At 44.2% G+C, this 21,726-nt stretch overlaps 2 protein-coding genes across 2 annotated transcripts; one reads left to right on the top strand and one right to left on the bottom strand.

Annotated features, from left to right (window-relative positions):
- Window positions 1–665: 665 nt before the first annotated feature.
- LOC147121477 (thrombomodulin-like) lies at window positions 666–3,569 on the bottom strand. The gene has a single exon (XM_085981757.1). The coding sequence runs from the start codon at window positions 3,472–3,474 to the stop codon at window positions 1,777–1,779; it is 1,698 nt and encodes a 565-aa protein (XP_085837883.1). The 5' UTR covers window positions 3,475–3,569; the 3' UTR covers window positions 666–1,776.
- Window positions 3,570–4,316: 747 nt separating this feature from the next.
- Window positions 4,317–14,850, top strand: LOC147121476 (uncharacterized). Its single transcript, XM_085981758.1, has one exon. It carries the CDS (start codon window positions 12,731–12,733, stop codon window positions 14,144–14,146), a length of 1,416 nt encoding a protein of 471 aa, XP_085837884.1. The 5' UTR covers window positions 4,317–12,730; the 3' UTR covers window positions 14,147–14,850.
- The last annotated feature ends 6,876 nt before the right edge of the window (window positions 14,851–21,726 follow it).

Raw genomic sequence — 21,726 nt, 5'->3', positions numbered from 1 at the left:
GAATCCTCGGTTGAGGAAAAAGGAAAACCTACCTGAAGCACTGGTATGGAAGGTGGCATTGTCTGAACAGATGTGGCAGAAGCGGAGTGTCCTGGCCAATATTTATCCCTCAACCTACATCCCTAAAAACAGATTATCTGATCATTATCTCATTGCAGTTTGTGGGACCTTGCTGTGCACAAATTGGCTGCTGCATTTGCTATGACACAACAGTGACTACACTTCAAATGTACTTCATTGAATGTAACATGCTTTGGGACATCCTGAGGTCATGAAAGGTGATATAGAAATGCAAGTGCTTTCTTTAAACTCATTTGTAATAACAAACGTTTGGTGTCACGCTTTTTCATTGGTTCCTCCTCAAGTTCTCAAATTCCACTTTGACATTCCTCTCTCAAAACCTTCATTTTTTGGGTTTTCCTATCATTTTTATTTCTCAGGCTTTCTGTTAATTACTTTTATAGGAACTCACTGGTGGTAACTGGCATTGTTTATGGATATCAATATACCAATCAATCCAGATATACAACATGTTGGGAAGCTTGGGAGAACTGCACATATCTGAACATTTGGCAACTTTTCTGCAGATCAGGAACTGTTATCAAATTCAGTTTTTACAGCTGAAATGTCAGAAGAATTTTTGTTTAGAAATGATTCCAAATACCTTTTATTTTAAAAATAGTATGCAATTTAATTCAGTTCAAATGAACGAAGAGACATCTTCAAGTTTTTACAATGAATGCAAAAGTAAAAAGATTTAAAAAATGATTATACAAATATTTAAAAAGCACAATAAATACAGATGTACAGGTTCTCGACCTCCCCTCCCCTCGCCAAAACGCGCGCGAATATTCACTGGCAGAACGTCCAGCTGTAAAAATTATCCTTCGATTTAATGCTAAGTAAAAACTCGCGTCAGAGCAGTGAGCTAATGTGATTTCGGGTGGACAAAATAATTTCTCACCATTTGGGTGTCCGGCTCAGCCAACTCATCAATAATGGACAAGGAAGGAAAGTGTCTCGGTCAAACCAGAAGATCCGAGATCCAGCCTTTCACTCGAACTACCGTCCTCAATCACCATCTGTAGCATATGCGCACTCCCACTGTGATTCGACTATTATTTTGTGAATATTCTTCCTCAAAACTGTTTAAGTAAACATCGCCTGGCCTGGTTTTACTTTACCTGGACACCTTGATGTTTGGAGTTGGCGATGTCCTTCCTTTAATCCTGCAGTTAGATCTTACATGTACAGAAAACTCTGAAAACTATCTAGCATTTGGCAATATATCATTTGCCATTGTGTCTAAGCCTGCGTAACTACCTCGGTTACCCGCTCCAAATGAACAGATTTATACCGAGTGGAATGGAGCCTGTGTGAGGATCTCCTCAGTTTGTACAGGCTGCCCTTCAACCTGCAATAGCACGGACGCCCATAAAAGACGAGAGCTGTGAGGATGTACTGTATATCCAAATGTGATGGAATAAACAGCAAATTGGGCCAACTCCAAGGCTATGGGTGAAGCTCAAGTGCGAATTTTATTTTGAAACGGGTTGGCATCTGCCTAAAAAATAGCGCACAGAGGAATATAGTGGGATCCCCGTTAGGTTCAGAGACGGGAAGTACACGAATGTTCACACGGTCTACAGCTTCGCGTCGTTTGTTGTAACTTCAGATCATAGTTTGTTTCTTTTTTATCCAATGTCTTCATATAAAGGTTCCTTTTATTTCCTATAGAAAGTTTTTTATAGTCACGCAAGTATTGCCCATTAACCCTCAAGTCCCCACGTTGGATTTGTCCTCAGGGTATTGACACTGCTGCTTGTGGTCAGCCGGAGAAGTGACCTGACTAAGATTAACATCCTGCTCCAAATTGGCAGATTTATACTTGGTCGATGTCTGCCATTTCCCCCGCTTTTTGAGCAGATGATGTCCCAGGCCGGCAAATATTAAAGTCACCACCGCGATGGCGAAGATGCTGCCGAGCACAGCCCCGAGCGACAGGCCGGCTCTGGCGGGGTGGTCGGTGGGCGATGTTGGTCTGAGTGTGGTCGCGGCTGTGACTGCTAGCTCGGGGTCGCCTGACCCTTCACTTTCGCAGCTCGACCCGTCCTTCTGCAGCTCGTAGCCCGCATGGCAATCGCATTTAAAGCCCCCGAAAGTATTGGCGCAGATGTGATCGCACCCGTTCGAAACGCACTCGTTGTGATCGAAGCATTTGTTTTTGCTATCGTCGTAGATGTAACCCACGGGGCACTCGCAATCGTCTCCAGCACAACGGGCCTCGCAGGAGTCCGTGTTGGACTCGCAGTAGAATATGCACCTCGTCTGATCACCGGGATCTGGCTGATAGCCGGAGTAACAGGTACACGTAAAGCTGCCCGGCGTGTTGCCACAGTTGTGTGCGCATGGCTTGCGATGTCCGGCACACTCGTTGATGTCCATGCACTTGCCGTCACTGGACATCTGGTAGCCGGGGTAGCAATGGCAGGAGAAGCTCCCCGGAGTGTTGTTGCAGCTTTGGTCGCAAGGCTTCTGCAGGCATTCGTCGATATCGTTGCAGCTTTTGCCGTCGGCGTCCAGTTTGTAGCCGTCTCGACACATGCAAAACGGGCTGTCGGACTGCACCAAGCACTGGTGCTGGCAGTGCGAGTCCTTGCACGGGTCGACGGGGGAGCAGCTCCGCTTGTCCTGGTTCAGCTGGTAGCCCTGGGAGCAGCTGCACCTCGGCCCCCCGTCGGATATACACTCCTGATCGCAGCCGCCGTTTTCCAGCCGGCAGTCATAGGGAGCCGGGCTGCGAGAGAGCCAAGCCCAGGTGCCGTTGCCCTTGGCCATGCATTCAAAGCTCGGCCCCGAGGGGTCAAGGGACGCCAGGGTGCCGGGGGGTAGCTCGGATAGGTCGGAGCTCTGGCTGCCGAAGGGCGTGCGGTAGGTGACCGAGCCGTTGCCGGCGCTCAGAGCCTTGCAGCTGCCCTTGTACCTGAACTCGCACAGCACTCCGTCGGCTTTCTTGTTGCACGGCCGGTCCGCCCAGCTCTCGTCCCGGCTGGAGACGGTCACACACCTGGGTCCGCAGGCTGCAGACACCGCCCCCCAGTTGCTGTAGTCGCTGTCGGCGTCGCCGTCCACCCAGCGGTAGCCCTTCAAGCGGGTGGCGTTGCCGGCGCACGTCTTCTGGTGAAGTTGCAGCCCGATCCAGAAGTTCCCATGGTCCTGCCGCTCGCCGGCGCCCTGCAGCAGCACCGAGATGGCCTCGGCCGCCACCGTGGAGCGCACGGTCATCGCGTCGCCCCGTCCGCCTTTGCAGATGCCTCTGGCCATGTTGAACTTCCTGTGCTCCCGCTGCAGGCTGTAGCAAAAGTTGGCCACGCAGATGGTGGGCACCGGCTCCTCCGCCTTTTGCTGCGGGCTGCTTCTCTCCGAGTGCACCAGGGGCACAAGAGCGCACAGGCACACCAAGGCGGCCAGCATTCTCTGCCTTGTTCGATTTCACAAGCCCTTGCAGTCAGCCGAAACTTAAAACAGTTCTTTCCGACTGCCTCGTGTATGTGTTGCTAAAATAGCCCCGAGCTCAGATTTAAATACACACTGGCCGGGCTGCACACGGAAGGAAGTTCGTAAAGGGCTGGGACTGTGATGTAAGTGATTTGAGGAGTTGCTGTACCGCTGCCAATTGCCCCACACCCTGGTGATCGCGGCTCTGTCAACACTGCGAGCTCGCCAAAGTCTCCGCCGAACTTTAAATAAGTTTTAAAGCATTGTTTTAATCACCGGAAGAGATCGACGTGCTTGTCCCCTTCATTCCAACTCCGCACATGCTCTTACTGTCCAGTCATGTTTCCCCCTTTACGATCAGGTCCTGTAGATGTAGCGAGGGGGCGGATATTCTCCTGCAATAACTCTGGTGAGTTGAAAGTGTTCCTCAGGTCACTTTACTCTAGGTCCCGGATTTTCCAGTTTTGCAGAATCGTCTTTTGCCTCATTTGAGATCCAGGTGGCCGGATACCGCCACTGCCCAGTGCTGTGCAGAAGACCGAGTATGAAGGGCAAATAGCTGGTCACTTCCCAAAGAGAACACTTGAACTGTTTTGCACAAACCGTAAGATGCGGGTTGTAAACCACTTTTAAGTTGGCGTTCTAGCAATGGTTGATTGCTTTTTTTTCGTTCACCAAACGCCGTCACAAAAATATCACATTTCCGAAGTCATTTGAAAATGACGGTTTCTAAAAGCAAAAAATAAACGCCCACGGGTGCCATTGTTTGTGTTGTTATGATTTCAGCCGCAACTGGCCGCACTGAAGCCCAGCCGCGCATCCGTTCATTAAACAAGACAATGGGATGGTTAAGCTGGAAATGATCAGCTCAGAGTAAATGCTTATCACTGACTCGGGGTCAGCACTGCAAGAACGGCCTTGTTAGGCAGACACCTTTTGTAACCATGTCGGAAGATCCGCTTGGTCTGCGAGAAAGAAGTAAACCGAAGTGCTTCTGTCGTGATTTTAGCCCAGCCCCGGGCCCACATTAATCCTCTGCCACATTTCTTGAGCAAAATATAAGTAATTGCAAACTTTTTAATTGTAATGTTATCCTGTAGTTGACACGGCTACTCCGAGTCAAGCCCCTCACCTAAAATAAGCTGTTTTGAGCCACTTCCTTTAGAATCGCCCTTCTCCCCAAACCGTAATGCTGTGAATGAAACACACACACACACACACAAACTTCGGAAACTTTAGCTGAAGTTGTTACTTTCATTTATTTGTACCCAGTCTTGCCCAACTTTGGCCATCGTGAGCACTAACATTATTACCGTAGCAATCTCAGCCAAATATCCAGTGAATGTTATGTTTGGAATGTTTCCTAATTCACGCTTAAATGTTTGTTTGTGCACCAGGAGTGGTCTGGTATTTCCTGGAAAGTTTTTTTTTAAAAGCCGGAGTCAGCAGTTTGGTGGCGCTGTTGTTTCCTTTTGAACAGTTCCAACAAATATATATTTTTTAAAACACCCTCACACTGAATTACAATAGAGAAGAAAACGAGGAAGGAAATACTGGCATTGACGTCTTCGGCTAAAGATCGTGTCTGTCCGGTTGAACAAGTATTCCAGTTTAATGATTTAACCCGTTGTTTCCCATCTTGACCTTACCGGTTCAGGTCAGGGCTGTTGAACTGCAGGATATCTTGCTGCTTCTCCCACCTCCCCCCACCCCCCTTCTAGCCCAGTCAGAGCCGGCCTGAGGGAAAATGGCACCCTTGACGAACTTGTATTCTGGCGCCCTTTGTGTTTTTAGGTATATGTAATAGTATTAGCAAAAGTTTCAGAAATAAAGCTGTAATCTCAACTTTTTAATAATTTAAATAATAAACGATATAAGTCATAAAATAACATAGCTAAGTGACAAATAAACAAAATATTAAATTAAACACTAAACTAATAAATAACAACAAATACAAAACTGTGTACACCAAGATATTTTGAGCCACATCATTCTCAATAGAAAAGATGGCCTGCAAAGATAGCCTGTCATCCCCCGTGGTCGATCGTAAATATATTTTTATGAGGTTCTTTGAAAAGCTCCATTTGCTGCTCGCCACTGATAGGGGTTTGTTAACAGGACCCTGAGTGCTATCCATGTGTTTAGAAACTTGCTCGTGAAACTTGAAGTTTGCTCTTCTTGAGCACTTCAGTCCGCTGGAAGCAGACCTCAGAGATAGCTAAGCTCATTCGCAGAGGTCGACACCGTTAATATCCGACCCTTTGACCATGGTGCCCCCCCTGACCACGGTGCCCTGGGCAGTCGCTCACATTGCCCAACCATAAGGCCGGCTCTGAGCCCAGTTACATGGAGGCCAACAGTAGTGCCCCAATTACAGCCCCAGTTGAGATCCGCTAGCTTACTGCAGGCTGGAAATCCAGCCCCCGGTCTTTTGGTCCGTAGTATGGTTTCATACTACACCAGCACTGCTTTTAGTTTATTAGGGAGAACAGTGTTATGTTCATAAATAAATAGACGTTTTCATTATGAACAGCTAGCTTGAGCTAGTCATTTATTCAGCCATGTGGACTCGTGTACAGGCATCCATCTTGACTACTGCCTTGTGGGTAGCCCCTTACTAAACATACAGCTCCACCTAGTGTACCATTCCAGAATGATATGTTACTGATCATTACATCCCCTTTCCTTAGAGGTTAAACAAAATCAATATCAATCAATCATAACGACATAAACATCTTCACAACAGTCAACACATTTTCAAAGCTTTACTTCCTGAACTCTAAGCTTTTCATTCTTTTATTATAGTTTTCTTTGTACTCAAAGATTAAGTCTATCAGGCTTTTTTACTTCACGTGTGGATCTTCTCAGCACAGGTAAGTCTGATGTGTTTTCATGAGAGCCTGTATGTGTGTTTGTGTTAGATTGTTCTGGTGGTGAGTGACAAGATTCAGTTGCGGCATTGCCATCGATTTGCTCTTGGATAGTTTCTTGTGTTTTCAGGAGGGAACAGCGGCTCCTCCTGAGAATCTGTCCTTCCTCAGTTCTAACAGTGTACGACCTTGGACCTACTTCCTCAAGAACTGTAGCTTTCCTGGTCCATGCATCTGGATCCTCAATCCTGACATCATCCCTTGTCAATGGTTTCAGAGTTTTGGATGACTTGTCATAGTGTGATTTCTGTTTCAGCTTTAACAGTTGAAGTCTCTGTCTCAGTTCCTTACTCTGCTTTTCTTTTGCACAGCAGGGTAGCATGGTGCGCAACTTGCGACCCATTAGGAGCTCAGTAGGTGAAGAACCACAGTCTAAAGGGGAGGCTCGGTAGCTCAGCAGGGCGAGATAAGGATCAGACTTGCTTTCAGTTGCTTTCTTCAGTAGCTGTTTGAGAACTTGAACACCTTTCTCTGCCTTACCATTCGACTGAGCATACAGAGGACTGGATGCGATGTGTTGAAAGTCATAATGTGCTGCAAACTGTTGCCACTCCTTACAGTTGAAGCATGGACCATTGTCGCTAACGGCAATCCTGGGAATTCCATGTCTGGTGAAGGTGGATTTAACATGCATTATGGCACTGCTTGCTGATGTGCTTGAGAGCAGCGCCATCTCAGGATAGTTAGAATAGTAGTCAATCACTATTAGATAGTCTTTACCATTCTGAGGATATAGAATGCAAAATATGGTAACAACTCGCTTCGCATAGCCAAGGACCCTGTCAATCTAAAATGGAGGATCCTGTCAGCATAAAATGGTGGTGAAATGTCGACATCGCTGAGTCACTTGCATATTGTAAGAAACTGTGAAGGCAGCAGGAAGTAAAATAAAAGAAGCTAAGCTGATCTGTGGCTGCTAATATGGCTGGCACCCACGATGTCACACCTTGCTGGTGGAAACAGTGTAGGGCAGAGTGCAGAGGTTATACAGACAATAGGCGATCAGAAAACACATTACCATGATTGCAAACGCATTACCATAATGATTAGGTGATCATGAAACCCTTACCAGGATATTTACTTAACTATAAACCATTCAGTGAAATGTGACTTCTTTGTTTCATACTGCCAGGCCAGGAAATCAAATTAAATGTATACGTGTACAGCTCGGGATTGGTGCAGACTGTACGATGTGTTAATGTCTTCTCAAATGCAAGTATAATAATGTGGCACACTGTATGAAAGATTGCTTGCTCTGGTTTAACCTGTCGGACTCTTCTGGAGTCAAAACTGCTGTATCAGAGTAAGTCTCCCGGGATGACGGAATAAAAACTGTTGAACTCAACCAGTATTCGACTCAGTGTTTGTACTGAACCAGATTGAGGGCAAAAGAATCGGAATCAACATTTGGTGTCAGAAGTGGGATCTCAACGGACGATCACCGAGAATTCGCGAAACTAAGAGCCGAACTAGTTTTGGACGTGAGAGGAGGAAATGGGCCCCCGGAGTGAGTATGTTTAAATTTACCACCTCGGTTTTCCTCTGATCCGTAAGTCCGATAAAAGTTTTGCCACTCGCTAATTCTTGTGTGGTGTCCCGATGCGATCTGGGTCAATCTGGCGAATACTGTGTAAACTTAGGAAATAAGCATCCAAGTCGGGTAACGTGTCGACCTCGAATATCACTTGGTCCGCTCAGGCTCCGATTGGACTAAAAAGTAGATAAGTAGTGATTTTAGAGAAAAAGAAAAAGAATACTTGAAAGAAAGTAAAAAGAGAGAGTCGGGGACTCTAGAGCTATAGCAACTTGTACTCGGGGAGTGCAAGATAAGGGTCGTATAAGTAGAATAATTAGGCTAAGAATACCTGCACCAGGTGGTGACAGAGGCTAAGAATACCTGTACCAGGCGGTGACAGAGGCTAAATTTAAGTAGAATAATTAGGTTAAGAATACCTGTACCAGACGGTGACAGAGGCTAAAATTACTATTTGATGAATATAGACGACTCACTGTGTTTTTGTTTGGTCTAAGTATTGTAGTTATTGTATTGTGGTGTTTAGTTTTGTGTGCCGGTATCCGTGAAATATACGAGACACTTTTAAAAACGTAACTCGAATCCTGAAAGGGAGCCCTTAGTGTAAGAGAACCATGGGTAATTACCTAGACACAACAAGTGACGAGGGCAGTGCCTTACAAACATTGTGTGACAAATATCCGGATAAAGCCCAACAATTGAGACTACTCTCAGGGGGTTTAAATAAAAAATTAGGCAGCGAACAATGGCCACTAGGGGGTCCCAAAAGTTTAGAAACGGTTAAACAAGCTCAAGGAATTATTTGGAAAAAGAACATGGGAAGCAAGACTAAAAAACTAATTGGACTCTGGCGACAGTACTGCCAAGAAATTAAAGACAGTTCCCTATTAGCCAGCTGGCAAGATAATGCTGTTAAGTTAGGAATAAAGTTAACCGAAGGAGGGAATCCTAAACCCGTTGAAGTACTCAAGAGAGAATGTGCTCATGAGAAAAGGTCAAAATCTGAAATGGCACCAGATAAAAAGGATAAAAATGAACTACGTAGTTCAATGGTTGGCCTTAGGTTGAAAGAGGGAGACGGAACAGATGAGGACTTAGACAATTGGATGTACAGAACTCCTAATGCGCCACCTCCTCAGCCACCCCAGTACATCAATATTTACCCCTCCCTTCCAACGTCGGCCTCACTAGCGATGCCTAATGCAACCCTCTCCGCAACCAGTCCCCCATTCACTCCAGGAATACCCCCAACCACCTTACCCGACAGTGCCACAGGCGTTACTGATCCCATAAGTAGTCGGACCCAGTTACAAACGGCAGGACAGACAAACCCTGTGCCAAATTATACTCCTACCCGGAGTGATAAGAAAAAGAAAAAGAAGGAAGAAGAGAAACGGGAAAATAAGAAAAGAGTCAGACAGTTAGTTCAACATAAATCCACTCAGGAAAGCGACACTGACTCATGCAGTGACGTTACTGATTCTGAAGACAACCTTTCACCCTTAAACAGTTCCGACTCAGAAACCGAAGTTAGCCTTACTAAACCAAAACGAACGCCCAGAAATCTGCCGGTAAGAACAGTGCCAAACCCGAATGCAGCGGCTGCCGCAGCCAACCCCACCATAGATGTATTTTTCCCTTGGAAACCTAATGAGATAATGGCTATCCTAACCGGTATGCCAGACAGGAAAAAGGCGCCTGCTCGGTTTGTGGACTCTCTTCGAACCACGATACAGGTGTACAATGCAGACTCTCAAGATCTATGGGCTTTGATTCAACAAGTTTTAACTCCTTCCGAACACAATAGATTTTTGGAACACCTGACTCACCCCAATCATGCCGCTTTAGAGACCGCCCATGCCCTCACAGCAGATAGGGAGCGACACATGCTTGCAGTACTCAATGCTACACTCCAAAAACCTATCAATATATCTAATGTCCTAGATACTAAGCCAAAGAAAGATGAGGGACCTGAGGAATTTTTGGAGAGATTCTGAGGTTTATCAGGGACAGTCGGGGGACACCAATTATCAAGGAGGAGCCAATTCACCCCAATTCTGCGCCATTCTGATGAACTGTCTTCCAGCTGCTGTGGCGACAGCCATTAAAACCAATAATATGAACTGGGCAGAAAATACTCCAACTCAAATGACTAGAGCCGTAAAGTATTATTGGAAAGAGAGTAAAGGTTCGGAGAACCAACCCCAGAAGACAGTAAAAACAGAATATGTCGTGAAGGAAGTCCCAATTCAACCACACACGATAGACAGGACAGGGTATCAGATGGAACCTCAATACTGTATCCCGGGATGGGTAGACTCTCAGAATTATGGATATTACACTTATCCAAATGGCCCCGATGCTCCTGCATACGGCCTACCCTACGCCCCTCCACAACAGAATTACGGAGGTAGAGGAAGGGGTAGAGGACAAGGACGGGGATACCAAGGTCCAAGGCAAGGGCAGTGTTATAACTGTGGAGAGGATGGCCACTGGGTCAGAGACTGCCCATCCTTAGCCCCTGGAGACCCACCTAGGAGAGGCAGGGGAAGATGGAGAGGAAACAGAGGAGGACCTATAGGAGGCAGGGGAGGATATACCAATTTCTCCCAGAATAATCCATTCAATCCATTCCCACAGAATTGACTGGCTAATCTAGTGGTCAGCACTTTACAGTCGGACCGAGAACCCTTATTAATGTTGCAAATCCAGGATCAATGGTATCCCTTTTTAGTAGACACTGGAGCCGCCATGTCCTCTGTCCAATCGGACCTTAAACTTCCCCGATCCAACAAGACCCAGGAATTATCAGGCTTCCAAGGTCAAATGGCCAAGTATGCTATGTCAGAAACAGTTCAGGTGACCTACAAAAATCAATGTACATACAGACTCTAGATATGCCTTTGGAGTAGTTCACGACTTTGGACAATTGTGGAAAAATAGAGGTTTTCTGACCTCTTCGGGCAGCCCAATCTCTCACCGTCAGTTAGTTTCAGACCTCTTGCAAGCCCTTTTACTCCCCAAACAGATAGCTGTGATCAAATGCTCTGCCCATACCACTGGCCAAAACCCGGTAGATATAGGAAACCGCCGCGCTGATGAGGCGGCCAAAAATGCTTCTAGGAGTCACCAAATGATTGTGCCCCGAATGATGAGGCAGACTAAAAATTCCAAAAAGAATCAGTCTACCTCGGAAAAACTAATGCCAACCATCCAAGAGGTGATTAAGTTGCAGGAGGACGCTCCTGATAGTGATAAGCATTTGTGGAGAGAATTAGGATGTGTATATAACCCTTTATCAAAACTCTGGACTACTCCCGCGGAACAGACTTGCATGTCTGATGAGCTAGCTTTATGGGTTATTGAATGTGTACACTTTGCAACTCATTGTGGTGCCAGGGCAGTGGGTGATTTGCTTCTAAGTACTTGGTGGCATCCAAGGCTTCAAGCAATAGCACAGAACATTAGCAATCGATGCCTGATTTGTCAACAACACAACCCTGGAAAGGGAGTGCCTTGCGAATGGGGAAAAACCCCTTTACCTGAAGGTCCCTTTGAGACCCTGCAAATGGACTACATTGAGTTGGAAAGATGTCAGTGTTACAAATACGTACTTGTCATTGTAGATGTATTTAGTAAATGGATCGAGGCATATCCAACCACAGACAATAAAGCCTCTACTGTTGTTAAGGTATTGCTGAGAGAGATCATATCTCGGTATGGTATTCCAACTCGGTTAAGTTCTGACAACGGTCCTCACTTCACTGCCGAAGTGAACAAGGAACTTTGTACCCAGTTGAACATTCATCAGCAATTGCATTGTGCTTATCGACCACAGGCTGCAGGACTTGTCGAAAGAACCAATCAGACTCTGAAGAACAAACTTGCTAAACTAGTAGCCGAAACCGGCTCCACTTGGTTGAAATTGCTTCCTGTGGCTCTCTTTCAGATCCGCACCACACCAGCGGGTAAAGCACGACTTACACCTGCTGAGATTATCTATGGTAGACCACTCAAGACTCCCTGGAACCAAAATGCTCCTACAACGGTGCATTTTCACCATATGACTGAAGAAATGACGACCTATGTTTTGGCTCTTACTAAGGTTTTGCGCGGGCTGCATTCACAGGTCCGTGCTGCATATGGTGAACTTCCTGACTTATCTGGTTCTCTAAAAATTGAACCAGGTTCGTATGTGATGGTTAAGAACTGGACTCGTAAAAGTCTGGATCCCAGGTGGGACGGTCCCTATCAGGTCTTACTAACAACCCCGACTGCAGCTAAGGTCGAGGGAAGAAGCGCATGGGTGCACTTCCACCACTGTAAATTGATTGGAGAAACCAATCAAAAGGGGGGGAGATAATCAGTAAATCAGTACAGTATATAGTAGATTTTATGAACAATCATTAATTTTATTTTGATTGATCAGCCATTGATAGGAGACTACAGAACTCGTGCTCGGCCTTGATAGAGGTGACTGCAGTTTTTACGAGGTCTGGTGTTGTGTTTGGATTGTTCTGGCCTGCTGAAATCCTACTCTTATACTTATTATATGATTTTAATTTTTAATTTTAAGTTTTAATATTTTAAGTTTTAATTTTGATTGTGTGTAAGCCTTTTATTTCACAGATTAACAACCGCTAGGGGACCATCTGCTTAGCATCAAGTTTCGGAGCCGGGAGAAAACAGCATCCCAGGCGGGTCGGAGCCGAGTGCTACAAAGAAGAAAACACCACCACAGGTGGAGCGCCCACTGAAGACTGAAACCATGAAGTTGCTGCTCGTTGTTATTGGACTTTTTGGACTATTGTGCCTGACTCAAGGCGATACGGACAGATCACGGAAGAAACGTGAATTACTTACCAACACCTTTCTGCACATGTCATATGAATACGCCAAAAGCTATAACTTAACAAGCTGTTGGGTTTGCAGTCACATTCCTATCCATAGTAAAAGAGGGATTCCCTTGAGACCCATCCCGTTCAATGCCACAGAGATGGCGGAGTGTGTCATGTGCCAGAACGCCAGCGGCGTTTATAAAGATTTATACAACCAGGAGGGCGACAGGGACAAATGGAAGTCGGCAGGTTACGACCTAACCACTTTCCAAGGGTGGTACCAGCCTAATTATAATCGGAACAGCCAGCCTCCAGCCTTAGTCCTTACTAATACTTCAGGAGTTGGTAGGCCGAAGGGGCCAATATGTTTAATGAAGAGTGTGCCCGGAGGTACAGAAGTAGGACGCAGTAAATGTTTCCAAAATGTTAATGTAACAAAATGTATTCGCACCAGAGGCTGTGGCCAAGGTTTCTTCCAATTAGATCATACCGGAACCCCCAATAGGACAAGTGGGGGACCATGGGAAGGAATGGAAATCAGATGGGGATGGAGGATTCGTGAGGCATTAGACGACAATTTAATCGCATATAATGGGACCTATTTTATATGTGGTCACCAAGCCTATCCATGGTTACCCCGGGATTGGACGGGTTCGTGTTACTTAGGTTATGCAGTACCTTTTATTCACCACTTGAATAAGATTGGGGAACACCACGAATTTAAGAAACACGTGACCAAAAGAGAGCTAGGAGCTTTTAATCGATTTTTCGGCGTAATAAACTCTCCCTATGGAATAATGAGCTTGATGGATGAAACAAGGAATCTGGCAAGGCTACTAGAGATAGTTGCCAATGACACTGAGGAAGCTATAGCAGACATGAGTGCCGAAATGATAGCCATTAGAACAGTAACCCTCCAGAATCGAATGGCCTTAGATTACCTCCTTGCAGCACAAGGAGGAACCTGTGCCTTGATAGGAAGTGAGTGCTGTACTTATATCCCTGATAGCTCGGAAAACATAACCAACATTGTCAAACATATCCGGGATGCAGTAAGTCAGTATAAGAAACCTAAGCCAGGGGATGACTGGTTTGATTGGATCATTGGAGGATGGCTAGGATCAATGGGACAAACTCTGCTACATGGGCTAATGGTGGTACTTGCCGTAATTATGTGCATTTTTCTAGTTTTCATGCTGATTAAGTGTTGCTGCAATAGATTAGGAGCAACTGTAATTCCAAGTCAATTGGTACAAAGGAAACCATCAGAAGAAGAAATTAAATTTGAGAAGGAATTAATGGAGGAGGAGTATAATAGACTCAATAAGATAGAGATGGACGAGTAGGATGAAGCCCAGAATCACTGGGTACCTTAGATGGTTATCATGGAATGATAAAAGGGGGGAATGAGGATATAGAATGCAAAATATGGTAACAACTCGCTTCGCATAGCCAAGGACCCTGTCAATCTAAAATGGAGGATCCTGTCAGCATAAAATGGTGGTGAAATGTCGACATCGCTGAGTCACTTGCATATTGTAGGAAATGATCATGTTAACTCAAGAAACTGTGAAGGCAGCAGGAAGTAAAATAAAAGAAGCTAAACTGATCTGTGGCTGCTAATATGACTGGCACCCACGATGTCACACCTTGCTGGTGGAAACAGTGTAGGGCGGAGTGCAGAGGTTATACAGACAATAGGCGATCAGAAAACACATTACCATGATTGCAAACGCATTACCATAATGATTAGGTGATCATGAAACCCTTACCAGGATATTTACTTAACTATAAACCATTCAGTGAAATGTGACTTCTTTGTTTCATACTGCCAGGCCAGGAAATCAAATTAAATGTATACGTGTACAGCTCGGGATTGGTGCAGACTGTACGATGTGTTAATGTCTTCTCAAATGCAAGTATAATAATGTGGCACACTGTATGAAAGATTGCTTGCTCTGGTTTAACCTGTCGGACTCTTCTGGAGTCAGGACTGTGCTGTATCAGAGTAAGTCTCCCGGAATGACGGAATAAAAACTGTTGAACTCAACCAGTATTCGACTCAGTGTTTGTACTGAACCAGATTGAGGACCAAAAGAATCTGTTTCAACAATTCAAATGAAAGAGGTCCATACCAACCTTTTGCCATGGTGCTGTTGGTAAGTCAGCTACTATCATTGGTTCCTTTGCTTGTTTGTTTTGGTGTTTCTGACATGTCTCACATATGCCTATCATGTTCTCAATGTCCTTATTTATGCCAGGCCAATAAACAGTGTCTCTTGCTCTCTTGCATTTTTCAATTCTGAGGTGTCCCTCATGAATCCTTTTGAGCATGTCTTGACGTAGAGCCTGTGGAATCACTATTCTGTTCTGTTTTAGTAATAGTCCACTTGCGACACTCAACTCTGACCTTATGTGATAGTACTTTGGACAGGAACCTTTTGGCCAACCATGATGAATGTTCTCTCTTACTGTTTGTAGCACTATCTTTTACTGTTTCTTCTGCTATTTGCTTTGATTTTGTGTCTGACACGGGCAGCGCAGCAGTGACCATACTCATATGAACATCCACGTCTTCCTCAGTAGAGCTCACATGACTCATTGTGGGTGCTCGGGATAGTGCATCTGCTAACACTATGTGTTTGCCTGGTGTGTAGATCAGTTCAAAGTCATATCTTTGCAGCTTCATCATGAGTCGTTGAATCCTTGGAGACATCTCATTCAGATTTTTTTTTATGATGGCAACCAGTGGGCAGTGGTCTGCCTCAACTGTGAAGGTGGGAATCCATATATGTAGCCATGGAACTTTTCTAGTCCAACTACCAAGCCTAGACATTCCTTTTCAATCTGGGTGTATCGACACTCAGTATCAGTCATAGACCTGGAGGCATAGGCAACAGGCTTCCAATCTTCACCCTCTGCTTGTAGCAAGACCGCACCTAGGCCATCTTTTGATGCATCCGTTGACACTTTGATTCTCTTTGTTGGGTCAAAGAAGGTGAGTACAGGTGTGGTTGTCTGCACTGTTTTGAGGTTAATCCACTCTTGTTCATGTCTTTCTGTCCATGCAAACTCATTTGTTTTATGTAGCAGGTCTCGCAGACAGGCTGTCTTGGCTGACAAGTTAGGAATGAACTTTCCAATGAAGTTTATCATCCCCATGATGCGTAGCACTCCTTTTTTGTCAGTGGGTCGGGGCATTTTGAGTATGGCGTTTACTTTTTCCATATCTGGCTCTATTCCTTTACCAGATAGATTATCTCCTAGGAAAGTGACTTCCTGGACGCCAAACTGACACTTGGCTTTATTGAGCTTCAGTCCATTCCGGCGTATGCTCTGTAGCACTTTAGTCAGTCTCTCATTGTGTTCTTTCAGTGTGGAGCCCCAGACGATGATGTCATCAACATAGACCCGAACTCCTTCCAGACCTTCAATTATGTGTTCCATCACTCTATGAAAGATTTCAGATGCAGATATTATCCCGAAAGGCATTCTGAGGAAACAATACCTGCCAAATGGTGTGTTGAAGGTACAGTATTTGGTGCTCTCTTCATCCAGTGTTAGTTGCCAAAATCCTTGTGAGGCATCGAGCTTTGTGAAGTATCTGGCACCTGACATTTCACTGGTGATTTCTTCTCGCTTGGGAATCTGGTAGTGTTCACGTTTTATGTTTGCATTTAAGTCCTTTGGATCCATGCATACTCTTAGATCATTGTTCTTTTTCTTTGCACATACCATGGAGTTAACCCAGTCTATTGGCTCTTCGACTTTCCTGATGACTCCTTGTGTGGTCATTCTGTCCAGTTCTTTCTTGAGCCGGTCACGCAGGGGTGCTGGAACTCTCCATGGAGCATGTACCACTGGCTGAGCATCCTCCTTTAGCTGGATCTTGTAAGTGAATGGTAGAACTCCAAATCCTTTGAACACATCCTGGAAATTACTCACTACAGAATCCATCGAGTCATCTGGTCTGCTTATGGCACAGTTTATACGGTAGACTCTCTTGACCAGTTCTAAGTCCTCACAAGCTTTGTCACCTAGTAGTGAATCAAGTCCTTCAGCCACAACAGGAAACATGAGATGATGCATTTTGTCTTTGACTGTCACTTTAAGTCTGCATACACCTAAGCTATCTATTTTCTATCCATTATAATTCTTCAGTAGTACTGACTTTTTCTGTATTTTGGGCTTTTCTTTCATATTTTTAATGTCACTCATCCTGATTAAGTTTGCTTTTGCCCCAGTGTCTAGTTTCAATGTAACTAATGCTCCATTTACCTGCAGTGACATTATCCATTTGTCCTCTTTTACTGCATTAACTTTATGTTCAGCATTGTCCATTCCTGAGGGCTGCACATTTTCTGTATCCTTTTCTATATTGTCACATGACACCATTCCTACAAAATATGTCTCACTTAAATCAGTGCCCTCAATCACATTGACTTGTTGCCCGCCCTTTGTTTTTACTTTTGAAAAGCATTGTTTGGCAAAGTGATTCTTTCCATTACAATTTGTGCACATTTTCCCAAACGCTGGGCATTGTCTTGACTGGTGCTGGTAACCACAGCGTTTACAATTGAAAATTCCATCCTCCAATTGCTTTGCACTTCTGTTCTGCCCCTGTTTCTTCCCCTTGTAGGACACAGCACTGATAGCAGCACAGTCACTCATTACAGTCGCATCATTATTAATTTCACTGAAAGCCTTTTCGTGCTGCCGAGCTAGCTCACTGGCATGGCATATTTTCACAGCATCCTCCAATGTTAGTTCGGTTTCACTCAACAAATGTTCCCTGACTTTTTTATCATGAATACCAAACACAATCTGGTCACGAATCATGGATGATTTCAGTTCAGAGAAATTACATGTCTGTGCTTTCAGTTTCAGATCGGTCACAAAGCTATCAAAAGTCACATTTTGCTGCTGTGTCCGTGAATGGAACACGTACCTCTCCTAGGTCTCGTTCTTTTTGGGAGAACAATGTGTATCAAACTTCTTTAGCACATCGTCCATCTTTTCTCTGTCCTCCTCTTGATCAAATACAAACGTATTAAATACCTCTATCACCTGCGGGCCTGCAACCATGAGCAGCAATGCTATTTTTCTTGCATCTGGCTTCGTACCGAACCCGATGGCGGCAATGTAGAGTTTGAATTATTGTTTGAAAGTCCGCCAATTGCAGTCGACATTCCTCGTGAGTTTCAAACCCTCCGGTGGTTTCAAGTTCTCCATGTTGCGTTTCACAATATTCAGCAGATATTACCAATCCTGGTACCATGTTATATGTTCATAAATAAATAGACGTTTTCATTATGAACAGCTAGCTTGAGCTAATCATTTATTCAGCCATGTGGACTCGTGTACAGGCATCCATCTTGACTACTGCCTGTGGGTAGCCCCTTTCTAAACATACAGCTCCACCTAGTGTACCATTCTAGAATGACATGTTACTGATCATTACAAACAGGTCAATTTTTTTCATCCAAGTGAGTGAGACTGGACAGGCTTGAGGATCTGACATATTTGACCATACCAAGAAGCGTCAGAATGAAGTTGCATTACTGCTTGGCCTTCAACTAGAACCTGCAAAGGGGGAATGGGTGAAAGAGAAAGCAGAGCACAATGTACATATAGAGGCAATTAAAAAAAACTAGGATAAAAATGATACAGCAGAGTGCAAAAATAATGAAGAAGGGTCTTAATGCCCTTGTATGCTTTTCACATTACATTCATGGCCACATTTGCAAATTTTAGCAAGAAAATCCAAGTTGTAGGACTCTCAAATTAAAAATCAAATCAAATTGTGTTATTATTTCTAAGACTCATCCAAAATGCCGGTCGGGCAGGAAGGTAACTTTGCATTGGGTCCAGTATAAGATCTGAAACTGATACAGTAGCCCATGATCCAATCCGTAACTCACACAGTGCATTTGTAGTTAGGTATAACAGTCACATGCCTGATGCCGTGAGCGCACGCCTCCATAGGAGAATCAGCTAAGGCTCAGTTGTAGCACTCTCATCTCTGAGTCAGAAGGTTGTGGGCTCATCCCACTCCAGAGTCTTGAGCACAAAATCTAGACTCTCCAGTGCAGTACTGAGGGAGTGCTGCATTGTTGGAGGTGCCAATTTTTGGATGAGATGTTAAACCGAGGCCTGTCTGCCCTCTCAGGTGGATGTAAAAGATCCCATGGCACTATTCTGAAGAAGACCAGGGGAGTCCTCCCCAGTGTTCTGGCCAACATCACTAAAACAAATAATGGTGAGGCTATCAATGATCACCGTTATTAAAGTGTAAATCGGACAGCAACTTCCAGCGACCGCACATGGGCAATAAACGCGGAATCAGGAAGTTGCTATCCGAGTTGCCCTGATCCTCCAAGAGCTTCGCTATACCAGCATTTCATCAGGAGATTCATCATTGAAACACATGAAAGGACGTGAAATTACGGTACTTATGTGATAGATACACTCTAAACTTGCCAGGAAAAGTTAGGGCTTTTCCATTCCAGTCTTAGTAAATTTTTATAGCATGATAAGTCAAAATTACTGCCAAACAACCTCTCTGGTACTGAAAATTAACTTTTACAAGTGTGGTGTCTCAGTCCATCAGAATTTAATTATTGTTGTAGATTTAAAAAAAATAAAAAATGTAAATTTTTAAAAACTTTTTCTTTCTGTCTCTTTTATCTCTCTCTTAATCCTATATTTCTTTCCCTCTTTATTTCACTTTCTGTACATGATTTGGCATTGAATTAACTGTTCTATCTGACACTATCTGGTTCAGATGCTGCAAGTTCCAGTGAAAAAGCCCAGAGTGTCTGTGGGCAAGTGGAAGAGTAATGAACCACTGGCACCGTTCGTTCACCACTGACCACAAAATCCGGCCACTGGCACAAATTGGCTGCCGCGTTTCCTACATTACAACAGTGTCTACACTTAAATAAGTACTTAATTGGCTGTAAAGCGCTTTGCCATGTCCTGGGGTTGTGAAAGGTGCTATATAAATGAAAGTTCTTTCTTAATAGTGATGTTTCAAGTCACAGAGAAAGTGAGAAAGCTCACTATAACCCAGTCAATGTAACTGAGGTGGCAATGTTCTATATGCTTCATCAGAACTCACAGTTTACGTCAATTTCTGGACTTGATAAGTGGCATCAACTAGCAAGGATTCTGACAGATGGAATGATGGCTATCAGCTTCCAATGAACAGGATGGGACACATTCCTGAACATCTAGAAAAGATGCCACTTAGATATGCCCCTGGGACATGCACTACTGTGGTATATTTAAGCAGAAGGAAAAAGACAGCCATGTAATAATACACAGAACTTAAAATACCAGTTTCCCTTCAGGCTGTTCAATTTATATTTGCAAATTCAAATAAAATGCAGTTCTGAAAATAGTTAAAATATGAATTTAAATGGAATAGAAGGAAAATTTAATGTTGAATTTTTAAAAATGCATGCAGTTATCTACCTATACTGAAACCAGCTTAATGGTAGACTCAAAGAACCATTCCAATTTAATTCTATCCTTACCTTCCCCAAACTCCCTCAAAGCAGAAGGCCATCTGTCCACAATATATTGAAAATCGTACATCTGCATTCACATCCTGTTTGCAAAACTTAGCTTCTTCTCGTTATGTTTTTGTCACACTTTAGCCTGAAGTTATCCATTTTAAATTCCACATTTATAATGGAAGCTGCCTGTGTGAAGAGTCATGCTGTAATTGTAATCTCCCATCAGTGGTGGTCTGTAGCACGTCAGCTTTGCATCTCAGTTTCTCAGCTTATACCACAGAGAAACCCCTATGCTCCAACCAGCTCAGCTTCTCAAATTGCCATCGTTTTTGCCACTTAACTATAAATAATAATATAAAAATATATAAAAATAAGGACAGAATATATGATTTTAAAATGTCGACTGGATTACGTCTGCTCACCTAGTCCAATTATTTCCCACTCTCCAACCATGTTTTACTTCAAGACTATACTTGCCTTTGACTTCCTGTGTGCAACATAGAATTACGTAAAATATACAGCACAGGAACAATCCATTAGGCCTAACCAGTCCATGCTGGTGTTTATGTTGCACTCGAGCCTTCTCCCATCCTTCTTCATCTAACTCTATCAGCATAACCCTCTATTTCCTTCTCCCTCATATGCTTATCTAGCTTTCCCTTAAATGCCTCTATACTATTCACCTCAACTACTCCCAATGGTAGCGAGTTCCACATTCTCATCACGCTCTGGGTAAAGAAGTTTATTCTGAATTGCCCATAATTACACACTAATCGACAGTCTCAGTCAAAGAGAAGAACAAGGATCATTAGTATGGAAAACAGAAATATCGCACGGGTGCAGCACAAAATGTTTGTCAGGGTTTAGGTTCAACGCATATTGTAGTAGCATAGAGGATGCTTTACTCTGCATCTGACTGGGTTGTATGTGACTTGAGGGTGCATGACGTAGACACTGGCTACCCAAATTAAAGATTTATTCAACTTCCCAGTTGTAGCATGCCTCAACAATGCTTAAAGTGGCCCAAACACTCCAGTACCTGGATTCAGGTCCTTAAGAACTTCAGTTCCAATGAGAGTGTCAGCTGTGGCTCAGTGACAGCACACTCGCCTCTGGGTCAGAAGGTTGTGGGTTTAAGTCCCACTCCAGGGACTTGAACACATCAATCTAGGCTGACACTCCAGGGCAGCACGGAGGGAGTGCTGCGCTGTATGAGGTGCCGTCTTTCGGATGAGACGTTAAACTGAGGCCCCATTAAACTGAGGGCCCATCTGCTCTTTCAGGTGGACGTAAAAGATCCCATGGCACTATTTTGAAGAAGAGCAGGGGAGTTATCCCCGGTGTCCTGGCCAATATTTATCCCTCAAAAAAAGATTATCTGGTCACATTGCTGTTTGTGGGAGCTT

The sequence above is a fragment of the Somniosus microcephalus genome, chromosome 3 (genome assembly GCF_052327205.1).
Source record: "Somniosus microcephalus isolate GS21.2 chromosome 3, FLI_Smic_1.0, whole genome shotgun sequence".
NCBI classification, from domain to species: domain Eukaryota; kingdom Metazoa; phylum Chordata; class Chondrichthyes; order Squaliformes; family Somniosidae; genus Somniosus; species Somniosus microcephalus.
The sequence above is the reverse complement of the archived record's forward strand: the minus strand, read 5'-3'. Positions and strand labels throughout refer to the sequence as shown.